The sequence below is a fragment of the Eutrigla gurnardus genome (assembly GCF_963514095.1).
Source record: "Eutrigla gurnardus genome assembly, chromosome: 4".
Lineage (NCBI taxonomy): Eukaryota > Metazoa > Chordata > Actinopteri > Perciformes > Triglidae > Eutrigla > Eutrigla gurnardus.
In genome coordinates this window covers 31,224,877-31,241,587 of record NC_139918.1, presented here as the reverse complement: position 1 = coordinate 31,241,587, position 16,711 = coordinate 31,224,877, and the positions used below count along the sequence as shown (strand labels likewise).

Sequence of the window (16,711 nt, the reverse complement as noted above, 5' to 3'; positions counted from 1 at the left end):
TGAGATAAACACTCGTCAATCAATCAATGCATAAATGGGTTATTAATAAAATATGCATTTTCCTACCTAACTAAACACTACTATATGTCCCCTCAAGTTAATGTCTGCTTTTTTTTCTTACTGCACATATAAACAACGTTGATTAACTACACTATGATCTTAAGAAATCACACATGTTCTGATTTGACGTGATCAGAGCTTTGGTCACATGTGCAGAATGAATGTGTTGTTCCCATCAGCATGTTCAGCAGTAGGTTTAAGGCCATGAGCGTTGGTGTAGCCCGGCTCACTGTGAGGTGTTACGAGTATAAGAGGACAGAGAAGCTTCTAGATCAAGATGACAAAGCTGTAGTGATAAAGCCAGACAGAGATATTGTCCTCTCGCTGCTCTCTATGCTCAAAATGGAACGATGAGCCCACCGATCCTGCTGTTTAAATCCTCGGCCCCCTAGCACGGTGGAAGAGCCCCGGTCGGCCCTAAAATGTCCTCTGTGGATGCCAGCAGGTAAACAAACTGTGGCGTTTAGCCTTTTGGCCCCAGAGGTGAATATCTGAGCTTCCCCGAATACTCCAGCTCTAAATATACCAGCCATGAGAGCACGGTCAGATGTTCTGTACTGATGATACTCAGCGGTCAACAGACTGATTCACACAGAGACCCTGAGGTTAGCATGTTAGCAGGAGATGTGAAGGAGGGAAGGATAAGTAATGAAATACAGCGTGTCAAACATCGTAAAAACCTTTTTTTCTGTAGAATCTGTCACTGAACCTCATGTATACAATACAGATCTATTACATACAGACCCACTCTACAATCTCTTTATTTCATTATTATATGTGCCAAGAATAGGTGTGGTTCACAGGGACATTTTTCAAAACGCAGGGATAAAGTATAAAATATCTGCTGAGAAAAAAGAAAGAAAAGGAGAATAGATATTTTCTTTGAAAGCTTTGTATAGTTCATACGGTCATTTATCTGTTGCATAATTTAATGCCGATGTCCGAGGAGATGACGTGTGTTGATGATGTGCGATGACAGATCAACATAAAACCGACTTCCCTGCCTTTATCTGTTGCAGAACATCGAGCTGAAGGTGGAAGTAGAGAGCTTGAAGCAAGATCTACAGGAGAAACAGCAGCTTCTGGACAAAGCAATGTAAGTCCTCAAATATGGATCCTAATTATGTATTAATACATTAAAAAATAAACCTCAGTTTGTGAGTATGAATGTTGGAGTCAATAGATGCTTCACACCAAAGAGAACCTAACTGAGAAGTAAACATTTGTTTGAAAGGTGTCACCCTGTCAAAGGTCATTTCTCCACCAACTAACTGTTAAAACTACTGGATCCATTTACACATCAGCTTTGATTAATACAGTACACAGTGTGCACCGGTGGGCAGATGTACAAGTTGTAATATCCATCCGTGAGTGTGTGCACCTCCATCTATGGGTGTCGGCTCTGTGGCCCTGCCTTCACTGTGGTAGCACCTTGTACTTCAAACAGCTCGTATGTCATGGAGCAGCTGAGATAACACACACACACACATCATGGACACACACACACATTAATTGATGGGTGAGTGAGACCCCCGACTTAAATCCCTGATGCGTTGCATAAGTCAGTTTAGAACTCAACAGGCTGTAACAACTGCTGTAAATGTGGCATCATGATGAGGGAGCCTGTATCCATTAAAGCCAGAATCCCTGTTTCTGGACCAAATAAATCTGTGCTTGAACAGCTGTCTCAGGTCGGCGTGGGGCAATATGAAAATTTCATGTCACAATTATCCTGAACCAGAATAATTACGATTAAGGATATTATCCCAATAATCATCCAAAATATGCTCAAACCTCTGAATCAAGAGATGCTGCTTGATGTTCCCGGTTGTTGACCTTTGGATCATCACTGGACAGCTGTTATTGCTCTGGGAAAGGATGAATCAGGTCATATCTCTATTTGTGTTGCGGTGGTCACTCCCTCTCGTCCCACTCTGTAGTAATGTTACCGTCTGACCGAACACTTGTTCCTGCGTTTGTCACATTTTTAAGCACAAACATATCGGACAGTGTCTTGAATCTGGTGAACTTGAGGCTGCGCAGCATTTCTCAGTGTTGACACAACAAGATTACTGACGCCTCACAGAAAGCCTGTCCACTGCACATAAAGGACACTTGTCCATGACATTTGCATTACTCAGACTGGTTGAGAATATCCCAGTTATTTGAGCTGTTGCATGCGGTGCACAGGAGTTAAAAACGTACATAGAGCGGGTCCAGGACAGGACTCATGGCGACAGAGTGGCGTGGGCCATTCTTGGAGCAGAAATTCTGGGATGGCGTCGTCGACTGTCTAAGTGATATGGACAGATGCTCTCACAGTCCGGAGGAGTGAGGGGGACACTTGCATCGTGAATCGAGAATGCAAAGAAAAAGAATGTGTGTGAGGAATTTCAGAAAGTTTAAAATATGCATTAACATTTATATATGCAGCTTTCTCAGCGTGTATCAGTTGAGGTCCAGGTTACTTATAACAGCAAAAATGACTCAAATTGCATTCACTACCGTGCCTATTCTACGCTGAGCCTTTCACCACATTCAGACTGTGTGAACATCACCAACCGTGACAATAAAAGCCGGCACCACTGGGTGGGGCGACTCACTTAATCTCTGCTATAAGTGGAAGGGTGTTTGGTATCCCATGAGCACTGTAGACAGACAGGAAAGTGATGACATCACTTTGTCTTGGCTCTCCATCTCCATGAAGCCTCTGGCTACGTTGGCATTTAAAGTGAGTTGGCTGTATTCAGTACTAATACCTCTGATCACCTCTGACTTGCTCCTTTTCCTTGTTGAACAGCAAAACAGCGGAGAGCTTGACCACTCACAATGAGGCAGAGCTGCAGAGACGCTGTCTGGAGAGACAGCAGGAGATCGACCACATGGAGCAAGTGCTTGAGACCAAGATTCAGCTCCTGCAGGAGGTCCGTCCGCTCTCACCTTTAGCTCGTTTAACTGAAGCACAGGTGCCTCATGTTGACAAATCAAAACCGTATGTATTTACAGGAGGCCCAGCTAGCACGCAGTGAGGCTGAGCGGATGGCCTCGCTGGCTGGATCGCACTCCCAGACCTCCCTCCTCTCTCTAGACACCCCCATGGAGGACATCCCAGAGGACATGAGGCCTCCAAGCATCCTGTCACCATCCAACACCAACAAAGACAGGTGCAAAACGCCAAGACATCTCCTAAAACACCACCAATATCAACCAAACCATGGTCTCACTGGCAATATCTTTGTCTGTGTTCAGGTTAATAATGGAGCTGACTCAAGAGCTTTGCTCCAAGGAGGCGCTGATCACGGAGCTGAGCGGAGAGAAGACGACGCTCACGCTCAGGGTGGGAGAGCTGGAGGGGCAGGTTCATGAGCTGTCTTCATCTCTGCTGCAAAAGGAAAAGGATGTGGATGTATGTACACATTTAATTCCTGCTTTGAACATCAAAAACCCTCTTTGGAGTCTTAGAAAAAGGATTCCCAAACATTCTTTAACCTGAGCAAGTGTTGGAAACCTTCGGTTAACGATTATTATAAACCCCTTCTTATATTACTGCATTCCCGTGGACCACCATGTCTCCACTGGACAGACTTCTATTCTAGAAAGAGGCTCCCGAAGCAGCACATTTAACATTCCTAAACCGTATTTAACAGCCATTCATGTGAGTCACAGGAGCTATTTACATTCAAAAACTTCTACTTAAACAAACACACACACACTGAAGAGGCACATGTAAGATACATGCAAGTACACACACACATGAAGTGTCATCACAGAAATTAACAATAGTTCCTTGAAGGTTTATTCGGTCACTTTCCTCTTTGTGTGTCTTTCCTTAATTTTAAATGATCATGTTTATTTTTGTAATTATCAGATAAGCAAACACAATCTGTTTATATTCTGTCTCCTCCTTTTACAGTTTTATCAGGAGGAACTTAGTCGAGAGAGGCTGCGCATCGAACAGGAGATGCAGGTATGGAGCTGTGTTTTACTCTGTTCATTAGTCTCCACATGTTATTATAGAGTTCTCCACTAAGTGTCAGCATCACTGTTGTCATTGTTTAACGTCGGGCGGACTCTGCCCCCTTATGGAGAAGTGACAGAGCATTTTAACACGGGTTGATGATTGTAGATAAAACATGATCCATATTTGAGTAATTTGGACATTTACAACGTATGTAAGTTCATTTCCTGTATGACCAGTAGGTGAGAGGTTGTGATACAGAACCTGTAAACTGTATCAAAGCTTTACCATGTTTTTTATCATTTTGCCACTGAAAAAAACTGCAGAATAGTTTGTCTTCACAAAGTTTTGTGCAGAAATCAACATAAAAAAAAACCAATACAACAGCATGGCAAAAAGTAAAGTGAGCTGAAACTTTGTCTTTCTCAACCTGATTGTTTCTTCATCGACAGTGGCTTAATCCACTCTGACACGTGTTGCTGAACTTCCCTCTAAAGCGAACAGACAGTTAGTGTTGTCATACTGTAATGAATGGAGCAACATGTTGGGACAATCTTACAGAGGGTTTATCTCATCACACAAAGTGCCAGAATGGCATTACATTTACAGGCTTTAGATGCACTTCCCTGAGGACGCACTGCTCTCCTGATGTCTAATGACACCACAAATGGAGGGGGACCATTAGCTTCATGTCAGCTCCCTGGAGTCGGAGGGAGTCTTCACCATTCTAGAAATGAATATTAATCACAGTTGGCCTTGTTGTTCACCTTTCTGCTGTTGTGCAGTGTTGTTTCATTTTATTTGGCTGCAGCCTGGCAGTGCGTCACAGAATTGACTGCAAACACATTGGTTGTTGTTGGTGATTTAACTTGTAAATCAGTTGTAGATGATGGATGCAAATTAGTGTGTGTGTGTGTGTGTGTGTGTGTGTGTGTGTGTGTGTGTGTGTGTGTGTGTGTGTGTGTGTGTGTGTGTGTGTGTGTGTGTGTGTGTGTGTGTGTGTGTGTGTGTGTGTGTGTGTGTGTGTGTGTGTGTGTGTGCGCGCACTGAAGGAAGCTGAGTACTATGTTCATGTTAACTGTGTGCAGAATATTTCGTCTCCACGGTAACAGTGGGCTTCTGTCGTAGTGTGAAAAGTCTAGGAATTTACATATCATATGCAGCGTTTTGTATCTGAGTTTTTTTAATATAAATAAGAAAGGACATAGTCTTTAATACAAGCACAAGGAGGAGATGTTTGGGTTTTTTGGGGCTAAATTTGAAGTACCAGTTTGTTGTAGTGTGGCTTTTGGGGTCAATTTGCAAAAGGCAGGTGACGTTTGTCGGCACATGAATGACACAGCATGTAGATTACACCATTGCAAATAAAATATGCCAAAAACAAAAATGGTCTGCCATATACTGTAGCTTTTTACTGCCATTAATTTAAGCTCTGCAACAGTGACAGACAGTGTTCATCAGCTTCATCTTCTCACAGAAATCATGTGAGGATCAGTAACTGGGATTGTGGGGGGGGGGGGGGGGGGGTCAGCAGGTCTGGTTTCAGCCGGGTTGTCGATAGGTCAGGTTGACCTTTGAGCGCTCAGCGACCCCAACACTGATATCAAGTTGTGCTGTTTCAGACAGACGCTTCCAATAAGAGCTCTTAATTAGTTCCCCAGACACCACAGCAATTTAGATCAGATCTACGTCTGGAGAGGGAGGAAGAGCCAAGAAAGAAATATCATATGTCCAGACATACTCCGCTGCATTCTTCCCACGTGTTGTTGGCTGTCTGCGGCCTCCTTTAAGGAAACTTAACTTTAAAAAAATCACCAATCAAGGTGCAACGACTCTGACTCACACATTAACGATGATGCACATGATCACTACTCCTAGTAATAAATCTGCTTTGAGGATGAAGGTGTATCGACGGGGGCTTTTATACTGCATATCAGCAGGGAAGTCACAGCCTGATGGCGTGACCATCTGTTTGTGCACCTTCAGGGAAAACAAAAACTGGGTCTACTGCAGAGATGCAGAGTCGAATGCATGAGAAAGGCCCGGTTGTTTGACCATCACAGTCAAGTCATTGTGGAAGTATCTGCACCATGGCAACAAGAAGTAAAATTAATACTAATCTTGAGGCGGTAGCATGTTTTGACACAGTAGCGCTGGTCTGATGAGAGTGCTATTAAAGGACCAAAACCAAAATGGTTATTACAGCTGGATTTAGTAAACTCAGTGATATGCTAGCAAGTTGGCAAGTCAACTAGGGGAGGTTTGATTTATTTTTTTATTTTTTTAATGTAGCATTAATTCAGGCCTTATATAATGACACGTGCCCAAATAAGCAAAATCCCACAAGTCTTAAAAAAGCCTAATTTCATTACAATTACGTAATAAAAGATAGCAATTGTAACAATAGTTAAACTGTTTGTGTGTAAAAGCTTTAACTCGCCACACAGCAGTCATCTTTAACTGTTGTACATGTAAATGTGTTGCCTTGGTAACTGATTTATTTACACTTAGCAACTAAAAACCTCGTGACTAAAGGTCAGGAGGAAGACCCCGGATACATGCATTACAGTGCATTTAGTGTGAACAGAACTGTATTTATTTATAGGAATATAATTTTTAAATATATGTCTTATAATATCTGGTCGTATCAGAATGATTATACATATAATTATATTGTAAACATTATATAATGAATGGAAAAAGGTCATATTAATAAAAACTGAAGGATTGGATAAAAACAGACTGGGATATATAGTCTTTAATTTTACAGAGCGTCACTAATGTTACTATGCTACTGAGCATTTCACCTGTTCAGTCAGGCGTTTAAACCGGGCAGGGGGAAGTAACGGACTCCCGGGGTGACGTCACGCCGTCTCTTTGCCAATAAACCCCAAATACAGCTCATATTCGCCGGGTTTAACTCCTATGGCGTTTTTTAAACATAGAATGGCCGTTTTGAGTGTGAATCCCGGTGGATATTAAACCGTGAGCATCTCCGCTGAGTGCGCCGTCCCGGTCCCACCCTGTATTCTGTGAATGGTTCGCTCCGCCGCTGCAGGTCTGGTCCGGGCAGCCGCGACGCGCTCAGCCGGGAGGAGCTCCTCGCCTGAGCGCGTGTTCGCCTCTCTCGCTGCCGGTGAAGGATCGGGAATGAATGAAGAGTCTCTTCCTCGGATCCAGAGGCTTCAGCGACTCGGAGGACCGTCCCGGGACGCCTGTGACTGCCGTGTCCATGTCCGGATTATTATCGATCCGCGGTCATTATTAACCTGGCGGCGATGCAACTGATGGTGGCGCAGAGGCGCGTGACAGAAACGGCGTTTTGGTGACGAGCGCGAGCACGATATCCAGATAAATAGCGCCTGTGATCGATGAGACGTTCACATGGCTGCGCTGTGCGTCTGTGGGGGTGCGCCATATTCCCGATGCACCTGCAGCTCCGGCATATGATCCCGATCCCGGGCTGATGGATATCTTTTCATGAAAGTCACGATATCTGTTGGGTTTCAGTCGTTCCAAGAATGTGCAACCATTCTTTACAAGCACATCTGCTTCTCTCTGTCTACCTCATCTCATTCATTTAAAACCAGTGAATTTAATGCCATTTCAAGGACTGATGTCATGAGGAACTTCAGATCAAAAGGCCTTTTATTGTGCCATAAATCTTTATTCTGATGCAGCTTCAATCATTAAGCTCTTTTGTTGTCATGGGATCACGTTCATGATAAGAATTCGTCCCCATGCTGGTGTGGATAAAGGTAATCAGCAACTCGTGGAATGCTTGATCTCAAGATGAAGGAGACGTGTCGTGTGTGTGGTCGGGAGCTCTGCGGTAACCAGCGGCGATGGATCTTCCATCCCACCCCCAAGCTCAACCTGCAGGTGCTGCTGTCTCACACTCTTGGGCAGGAGCTTACCCGGGACGGCAAAGGGGAGTTCGCCTGCTCCAAGTGCACCTTCATGTTGGACCGCATGTACCGCTTCGACACGGTGATCGCCCGCGTGGAGGCCCTGTCCATCGAGAGGTTGCAGCGTCTCCTGCAGGAGAAACACCGGCTGAGGCAGTGCATCAATGGGCTCTACCGGAAAACAAATTCAGAAGAGGGTGCTGGGACACTACCTGGAGGGAATGAAGGACCAGGGGATGGGATGGTGGACATTTCGGGTCTCACTCATGCAAAGTACTGCACCTTGCTCCAGGATGATCTGGTCTACTCTCTGTACGAGTCCTGGGCTGACGAGGGCCTGGACTGTCAACACCACCACCATCCTCAGTGTCCTGCCGGCCCAGGGTCAGAGGTCACAGTTGCAGACTCACACCATTGTGTTCCAAGCACTCCCAGGAGGTGTCGGGGTTGTTCCTACTGGCGGGTGGCGGACTCTGACTATGAAGCGGTTTGCAAGGTGCCCAGGAAGCTGGCCAGGAGTATTTCCTGCGGGCCGTCATCCAGATATTCAGCCAGTGTTATTGGAGGGAGTGTGTCTGGAAGAGGAGGACGTGGTGGAGAAAGAAATGATGTGGAGGATTCAGAAGAGCAGCCCTCCTCTTTAACTCTGGTCCCTGGTTCTCAGGACCCCTCGAGGACGTCAGATAGTGATCGCACCCTGGCTGGCCGAGCCAGCTCCAGCCCCTCTATAGGATCCTTGGAGACGACTGAGGAATATATTCAGCCCGGAGCTATAACAGATGGCCGGCTGAGATCCCCCAGGGAGAGAATAGATGACCGGATATCTGACTCCGTCTTTGAGGAGCACATGGGAGCCCCACATGGCCCCACCTCACCGGGACCCAGCCTCTCTCTGGCCCTCTGTTTGCTGCATAGCTACTCTGTCTACCGGCCGGTCCTGAGCTCTAAGGGAAGCAAGCTGCCAGTGCTGCTCCGCCGGAGCTCCAGTAATGGAGGTTCGAGGCTGGGCTTCCCTGATCCTTTTCTGGGAATGTCTTATGGATCTCCAGAGGGAGAAAGAGACGACCACATACCAACACCTGAGCTGGAGATCCCCCCGATCAGGCTGCTCCACCAGGATCTTAACCTGCCTTACATGGAAAACTTGTCTGAAGATTTGTACAAAGAGTATCCTCGCCCACGTCCTCACCAGGTATAAAACCTCGACAGGGATGGTGATGAATGCAGGGCTTTTACTACTGCAGGATGATGATACACAGTGGGGAAGTGCATCTTGCCTACGTACTGGAAATGTGCAGCATTATGAAAGACCCAACCAAACAGGCGTTTATGTTTGACAGACACATGGCCTGCCCACAGAACATGTATTCTCACTCCTTTTAAAAGAAATCTTAATTAGCCACATAAGCCCACTGTCAGTCACTTAAATCCTGCCCACAGCTTCTCAGACGAGGAGGATGTGAGCTACAGTGCCGTGTGTGGATGTTTGTGTGCGTGCACCTTGGTTGTCTATGTTTGGGGATACATTACGTAAGCAGTCAGGTGAGGGTAAGCTGTGACACTTGACATGGCCCTAATAACCTATTAACGACCTCTCTGTGCATGCACAAAGAGGTCGTTAATCACGTCAATAAAGTAGTAAGCAGACAGCGAAATGCTGCCATTTTAGCAATTTAGTGACTGTAAATATCTATAAAGTCAATATGTGATTGCTTATATATTTCAATGGTTTTAGATTACATTTTTTGAGGATTTATATGAACTTCCGTCACAACTGCCAAATACTCTGAAGTATGAACAAAGCCCGACATTCTCCCAGGTTTTCCAATTACAAACTAGTACGTTGTAACACAGGATTGTTAGCCGTGTGTGTTTATTGTGGGGGTTTATCTGCCCCTGTGTGATCTCCCAGCCGGGGCTGCAGACTGAAGTAGGTTAGATGTGGGGAGACATTAAGACAGAGTGACTGCAGTACTGGCCTATTTTTACTCCAAGCCCTTAAGGCAAAGTGATCCACACAATGTCAGACCATCCTATCGTCTCAACACTGGTTGGCTCGTAGAATAACCCCATTTAAAAGGTTATGTTCACCTAATATGAATCTCATCTGCATTTAACTGCAAAAGTACAAGTGTTTGTGTTCGTGAGTTCCTTCCTCTAGTAAGTTAAATGTGTAAACAACCTTATGTAAAGATAATAGTGATGCAGCTCACTCATGCTAACTCATGCGTGCAAACACTCTCACGCCACTTCCGAGGCTCTCTCTCCCATCATGGCTTGGTAAAGTACACATGAATGGGCAGAGTTTGTACACGTTGTAAACAGCCCACGGTGAGGTTTATGCAGCTCACAGCCTCCGTATTTGTCATGAATTTGAAACAAACAAACATCCTCACAAATAATTCAGCTGCTGGAATTGTTCAGAGGACGAAGCAAGTATAACTTGATACACTGACACCTTATTGTCTCCGTTGCAGAGCCTCGTTGAGGAGCAGCAGAGTCAACTGAACCAGTACGAGTGCGCCGCGGGTCAGTGTGTCAGCGAGCTGCACAAGGCCCAGCTCCAGGTCCAATCCCTGCAGGCCAAGATCCACGAGAGTGAGGCCAACAATATGGTACGGCACATAAAAAATGCCCCGGTCCAGTTTGATGAATCCACATCTGAGAAGGGATGTCAGCCTAACGGTGCTGCCTGTTTCCATCTGTAGAAGCTGCAGGAGAAGCTGAACGAGATGGAGTGTGAGCTGCGTTCAATCCGCCAGGCTGCTCAGAGTCAAGAAAGAACCATTCAGGGTCTCACAGAGTCCAACAGCAGCAAAGACAGCGAGGTGGGTGTTTGTCTTTGTTGTGAGCCTGTGTGAGGTGATACCTGTATACCTGAGGAGGTGCTCATGCCAACAATCCACTATGCTTTCAGGCCCTTGAGTTGTACCAGCTGATGGAAGGGCAGAACACCACGCTGTGTAAGCTGAGAGAGATGGTCCACCGCAACCAGCTTGCTCAATACAAGGTGAGACGTGGTGCACATGTAGTGGCAGCACACCCTGATCCAAGGTCAGTTCTTATTGGTAGTGAGAAATCTTTGACGTGCCAACTTTGGTCTGTGGTCATTCTTTAGGCTCCGGAGGGTATCAGCGAGTCCTTGAAGCTCGCCCAGCTGCAGGACGAGCTGGTGGAGGTGCAAAGCTCCTTGTTCTCTCTCGGTCTGGAGCTGGAGTCCAGCCAGAGGAGTCTGAGACAGAGCCAGAGGCAAGGAGATGACCTGTCGAGGTTCAAGATCAGACTCAACTCTGATCTACAGGAGGTGCAGCAGCACAGGGAGGTCACTGAAAAGCACAACCAGGTTAGTGCGTTTTTGGATTGTGTGAGAAATATGAAGGATGCAGCGTTGTTGACGCGTCGTCTCCGTGTCGCAGGACCTGCGCTGTGCCCTTCAGAAGACTCGCTCCGAGCTTCAGGCCAAAGAAGCCGCTCTGAAGGAGGCCGAGGTAGAAAGACATACTGTGGTGCAGGAAAAAGACCGGAGCATCACACAGCTCAAACGCTCGCTGCAGGACAAGGAGCAGCAGTTACAGGTAATCAGTCAATTCATACAGTGTGTGTAGTTACGTAGATGCACACACAGGCACACATGTCTGATCCTGTGTGATCTGTAGGAATACTCCGAGATGTTGGAGTCGACGGGAAGCTCCAAGCCAAGAGATACCCTGCTGGAGAAACTAAAAGAGCGTATTAAAGATAGAGACAGAGCTCTGGAGGTACACTCACACACACACACACATTTAATTCATGTGTAAGGAACAGGAGCTTTTGCTTCTGCAGACCTGCCCAGAACATGATGAATATCACAGGTGCGGGTGCCAAGAATAGCAGCAGTGTGATTTTCCTCCCTGTCCACCATCTGCAGCGCTCCATCGATGACAAGTTCCATTGTGTGGAGGAGCGGGAGGCCCAGGTGAGGAGGCTGCAGCTGGCCCTCAGGGAGAAGGAACGGGACCTGGAGAGACTCCGCTGCATCCTGTCCAACAACGAGGAGACCATCACTGTAGGCTCATCACATGCAGTGCAGACATATCACACCTGCCAGCTTGGTGTTTTTTTACACATGTACGAGGTGTTGTCATTTTCATTTTGCGTTGTTCCACCTGTGATTGTGACCATCAGAGTCTGGACACCTGTGTGCGTGGCAAAGAGCTGGAGCTGGAGCAGGCAGCAGAGGCCTACAGGAACCTCCAGTGGCTGAAGCAGCAGGGCGAGGAGAAGGAGAGGAACACTCTGAGAGAGAAAGACACCATCATCAGCCAGCTACAGGAAGCTCTACAGACACACAGCCAGGAGGCACAGGTAACACACACACACACACACACAGTTATTGTCGTGGCCTCTAATTGATTGCTTTGTCATTTTCAAATAATTGGAAAACCAGTCCATGTAGACAAACTTGTACTGCTTGTTTTCACTTTCACAAATACGACAGGTGTGATGAAACAGGCTTTTCTCTCTGTGTGTGTGTGTGTGTGTGTGTGTGTCTGTGTGTCTGTGGTGTGTGTGGTGTGTGTGTGTGTGTGTGTGTACACAGGATCTGACAGCCGCCCTCGTTGCCAGGGTTCAGGCTGGTCCCGCTGAGGTTGTAGAGGAGTTGAAGGCTCGGCTGGCGCTGAAAGAGAAACTCTTCCAGGATCTGCTGTCGGACCGAAGCCGCCAGTCTAATGAACACCAAGCACAGGTCCAGGAAATGCTCAACACTCTCAGCTCCAAAGACCAGTATCTGCAGGTGAGTCGTGCGGCTGGTGTGGTACAGAAATGCAGCCGATGGATTGTGCACATACCTCAATCTCTTCCCAACTCTCCCTCAGGACTACTCCTACAGGCTCTCTCTGGTGATTGGTGAGCGGACTGGCCAACTCCAGGAGCTCCGCAGACAGCTGTCATCAAAGGAGGAAGAGCTGTGTGAGCTGAAACAGGACAAGGAAAGGAAGATGGGAGCAGAGACGGCAAATCTGCAGAGTCTGCTCAAAGAGAAAGAAGCCTTTATCAAGGTACCTATTTATTTTTGTTTCCCCTTCCCCCGCCTTGCACCCTCACCTCCTGTACAGCTTCATATTCTACTTTATGCGTCAGGAGCTGATGCAGGGCCAGGAGGAGGCGATGCATCCGTCCTCTGAAGAGACTGAGGCAGAGATGAAGGCTCTCCAGGAGGAGTTACAGCTGGTGATGAAGAAGGAGAGGGAGGCTCAGGTATGTGGACACGGTGACGATGCAAAAAGCCCTTCCTTTTAGTAAGGGAGATGCTTTTAGCACCAGAATCAGAAGGCAACAATACTATTTGCAGCCAGACAGAAGAGCCAATGTGGCTGTTTAACCCCAGGTCTATATCGCATGGCAGAGACAAGCACCCCGGTGTCCATAGCAATCCCAAAAAAAATGGTATAAATAGCCAAATAGCTGCCATGTCCATATTCTCACCCAGGTGCAAAAAGATGCTTTTTTGAATCTCACAAATCTTTGTGCCATCTCCCTGCAGAAGGAGCTCACTGCTCTACGTTTATCTGTGGCTCACCAGCAGGACACTCAGGACATCACTGACCACCAAGTAAGAGTTTTGTTTCGTTCTCAGTCAATTAGACAATATTTGGCTGCTTAATAATGAACATTTATTCTCGTCTTCCTCCCCAACCCTGCCTGCCACTCTGATCTAGTGTGTGCTGGAGCAGCTGGTGTCAGAGTACAACAAGCTGAATGACGCCCTCAAGGCGGAGAAGAGATTATACCAGAATCTCACACACATTCACACCAACAGTGAAAGGTAGGGAAGCTTTGCTCAGGGTTGTGACTAGTTCTCTTTACTTTTTGCTCTAACGCACGTGTTCCTTTTCCTCAGCTCTGAGCAGATCCAGGCCCTCCACACCGAGCTAGACTCGGTCCAGGCACTCCGCAGACAGCTGGAGGAGGTCCTGGCCAGGACCCGTAACATGGCCCTGGCGCTGGAACGGGCAGCTCAAAGGCAGCCTGACTTTGGAGGTGGGGATGGGCAGGGTCCAGCCTCCAGGGCTGCAAGGGGCACCGTCACTAACGCTCTGTGATGCTCTGTCTGACCACAGCACTGCTGAGTGACACTCTGTATGTGAGATGGAGCTGTCTGTAGCCACTGATGGTCATATATTAATGAAAAAATATGGAGAAAGTCAATATGATTGCAATTAAGTGTGATTAGAAATAAAAATCTGACAGTCAGTCTTCAGGCAGCTTCATCCAGAAAGCACAAGCACTATCACAGCAGCAGCAGCCTGTTCACATTAACCTGAATGCTTTGAAGTGGCAACATGCAACCCAGAGTCTTATTTATTAATATATTTTGTGAGCGTGGTGTGAATATGTTTTTGTATTGCTTCGCAGTGCGATTATTCTGTATTGCCATTTCTGTGTGCTGTCTCTCACCGGTGTCATTCTTCAAGCCTTACCGTCACAGTGAAGTTAACGTCTTGTGGAGAAAGTCCCCCTCATGCCTTACAGTGGAACGTCTCCCCATCCATCATTTGTTTTTCTATCATCTGTTTGTGAACAGGATATGCACACTTAAAAAGGCCCGAGTAAATACAACTCCCAAAAGATGGCCGAGTAGTTTTCCTTCCGTTCAGCTTAACCTGGGATTGTTCCCATGCACCGGTTTACCTGCTCTAGTTACATGTTAGTCTGACAGATATGCAAGAAACATTCGATCAGCCGCATTGATATAAATCGGTAGGTGCATGCTTATTCCTTTACAGTAACGTTATGGTAGTTTGGTATGTTTTACTTTTAGAAAGTCTGCTTGTTGAACTTAAGCTCAGCTTTGTACCAAGAAGGCAGGATAACTTAATATGAAGTACCTTTACTGTCTGCACTGAGCTCTCTATAAATCACATGAGATGTGAATGCCAGAGATAATACTTTCCCATTAAATATTAATACTATTAGGTAGAGGAAATGTTCTTCCATCAACTAGCCTCACAGATGGAATCCTTGTCAACACTTTGTATTTTAATGCAACATAAATAAAAACGTGCTGGCTTTTTGTCAAAAGCACTTCTGTTTGTTGTGTTTGATTGGGAATTTGTATAAATAACATCCCAAATCTGAAGCCCCTCCCCCACACAGACCTGGATTTACCTTCCTCCTTTCCCCAGAGATCAACCCACAGTGTCTTCTTCTCCCTATCCGAACCACTTCTGTCCTCCTCAGCCCCCTAGTTTGTCCTAGTCTTAGAATATAAGAACAGAATTGTTATAAATGTATTTAAATATGGTTGAAAATATCTGAATTTGTCAGATTGCTATAGATAATTCAGTCTTTATGTATAACTAATAATGTATATCATGAGAATCTTCCAATCCAAGTTTGTGTTTTTCCTCATGTCCTCCCTCATGCATGATAATGTGGCATGGTTTTCATGTTTGCATGGCTGTCCTGCTCTAACGTCCACTTAGATATTCACTAAAATGCCACATTCACCAAATAAGGTGAGCCCTTTTACCCAATGTTTAAATGACAAACACAACCAACATCATACAGCGTTTGGAGGTGTGACCCTTTCTGTATGTTCCCAGTATGAGAGTGGTGACAGTATGTAATGCCACAGTGTGTAAACGGCCCCACATTCAGTCAGTGCAGCTTCCAGATTGTTCCGTATATAATAACCCAGCAGCACGCTCCCTCAACCCCCTGCCGTCTCACTAGCAGCACAAGACATTTCATATATTCAACCCTGATACTTGTTTTAGGGTGGAGACGGATTAAGTGCCTTTAAACTTTATCCAGATTATGAAGTAATCCCATAATAGGTCCCAAAAATGCACTGAGCACCAGTAGATACACACATCTACGGTCTGTTGCGTGTCATTGGGCCGCTCACTTTCCACTGAGCCTCTGCATCCTGTGTGTGAATGCAATACTTTAATAACACCATAAAGCTGCGTACATATTCCGTTTTGGCACAGAATCACCACAAACATGTCCTGTGAGTGAATAGAAATGATCCTCAATCCATTACTTCTGTCTGTTTCTCATGAAAACAAACACACACACACTCTTGCGCTGCCTTGAGTGTGTTTTTGGCTGGCAGGCACCATATGACATAACATTTCCCTTTAGTCCCATGACTTCCAAAGTGGTGATTCAGCATCCGAACAGGAGTTCTGGAAAGAATGGGATAGAGAGTGGAGGCTAGAGAGGGAGAGACGGGCGAAGAACAAGAAGCAAAACTGGATTAAGAAACGATAAAAAGGGAATAAAAGTGAATGGATAGCGTGTCCTTATATGGTTGTTTTGTTTCCAGAGCTCAGCACGGAGGAGGAGGAGGAGGAGGAGGAGGGAGACGATGAAGATGGCAGCAGTGACGAGTTCACGGACAGCATAGAGGAGGATGATGATAAAGTGACGGCCAGGAGTTTGGCCTCCATCGAGGTAAGATACTTTACATTTCCCTGTTAAATCCCTTTGAATCAGGCAGTTTTAACCACAGATTTATGGATCTCTTGCTAGTTTAAACCCTTTCCTTACATACGGTGGCACAATAACAAACGCCATCTTCTGTTCAGGCTCGTGGAGCTGAGGGTGTGAGTGGACCGCTGGTCTCCCAGAGAGCTGATGTAAACCAGCTCGAAGAAGCAAAGAAGACACTTGAAGGCCAGCTTGAAGAAATCCGCCTACAACTGGAGAGGGATGGATACGCCTCCGTGGCTCAGATGAGGTGCACATTTATCTCAGAAACCTAATGTTTTGGTTGTCTAAGAGGACAACCCTGTCG

At 46.1% G+C, this 16,711-nt stretch overlaps 1 protein-coding gene across 2 annotated transcripts in view; it reads left to right on the top strand.

Annotated features, from left to right (window-relative positions):
- LOC311011951 (myomegalin) overlaps window positions 1–16,711 on the top strand; it is a 32,931-nt gene that overhangs the window by 7,032 nt on the left and 9,188 nt on the right. The window contains exons 5-25 of one of the 2 annotated variants that reach the window (XM_084007186.1): window positions 1,080–1,156; window positions 2,861–2,984; window positions 3,067–3,224; window positions 3,310–3,466; window positions 3,974–4,027; window positions 10,404–10,541; window positions 10,635–10,754; window positions 10,844–10,936; window positions 11,045–11,269; window positions 11,343–11,501; window positions 11,583–11,684; window positions 11,834–11,971; window positions 12,091–12,270; window positions 12,506–12,700; window positions 12,783–12,965; window positions 13,048–13,164; window positions 13,451–13,519; window positions 13,626–13,732; window positions 13,808–13,947; window positions 16,241–16,368; window positions 16,503–16,654. In XM_084007186.1, the coding sequence (XP_083863312.1) occupies window positions 1,080–1,156; window positions 2,861–2,984; window positions 3,067–3,224; window positions 3,310–3,466; window positions 3,974–4,027; window positions 10,404–10,541; window positions 10,635–10,754; window positions 10,844–10,936; window positions 11,045–11,269; window positions 11,343–11,501; window positions 11,583–11,684; window positions 11,834–11,971; window positions 12,091–12,270; window positions 12,506–12,700; window positions 12,783–12,965; window positions 13,048–13,164; window positions 13,451–13,519; window positions 13,626–13,732; window positions 13,808–13,947; window positions 16,241–16,368; window positions 16,503–16,654 (2,816 nt within the window). Of the gene's footprint in view, window positions 1–1,079; window positions 1,157–2,860; window positions 2,985–3,066; window positions 3,225–3,309; window positions 3,467–3,973; window positions 4,028–7,755; window positions 9,119–10,403; window positions 10,542–10,634; window positions 10,755–10,843; window positions 10,937–11,044; window positions 11,270–11,342; window positions 11,502–11,582; window positions 11,685–11,833; window positions 11,972–12,090; window positions 12,271–12,505; window positions 12,701–12,782; window positions 12,966–13,047; window positions 13,165–13,450; window positions 13,520–13,625; window positions 13,733–13,807; window positions 13,948–16,240; window positions 16,369–16,502; window positions 16,655–16,711 lie in introns of those variants that run through there. The other variant, XM_084007185.1, reaches the window with a different exon arrangement.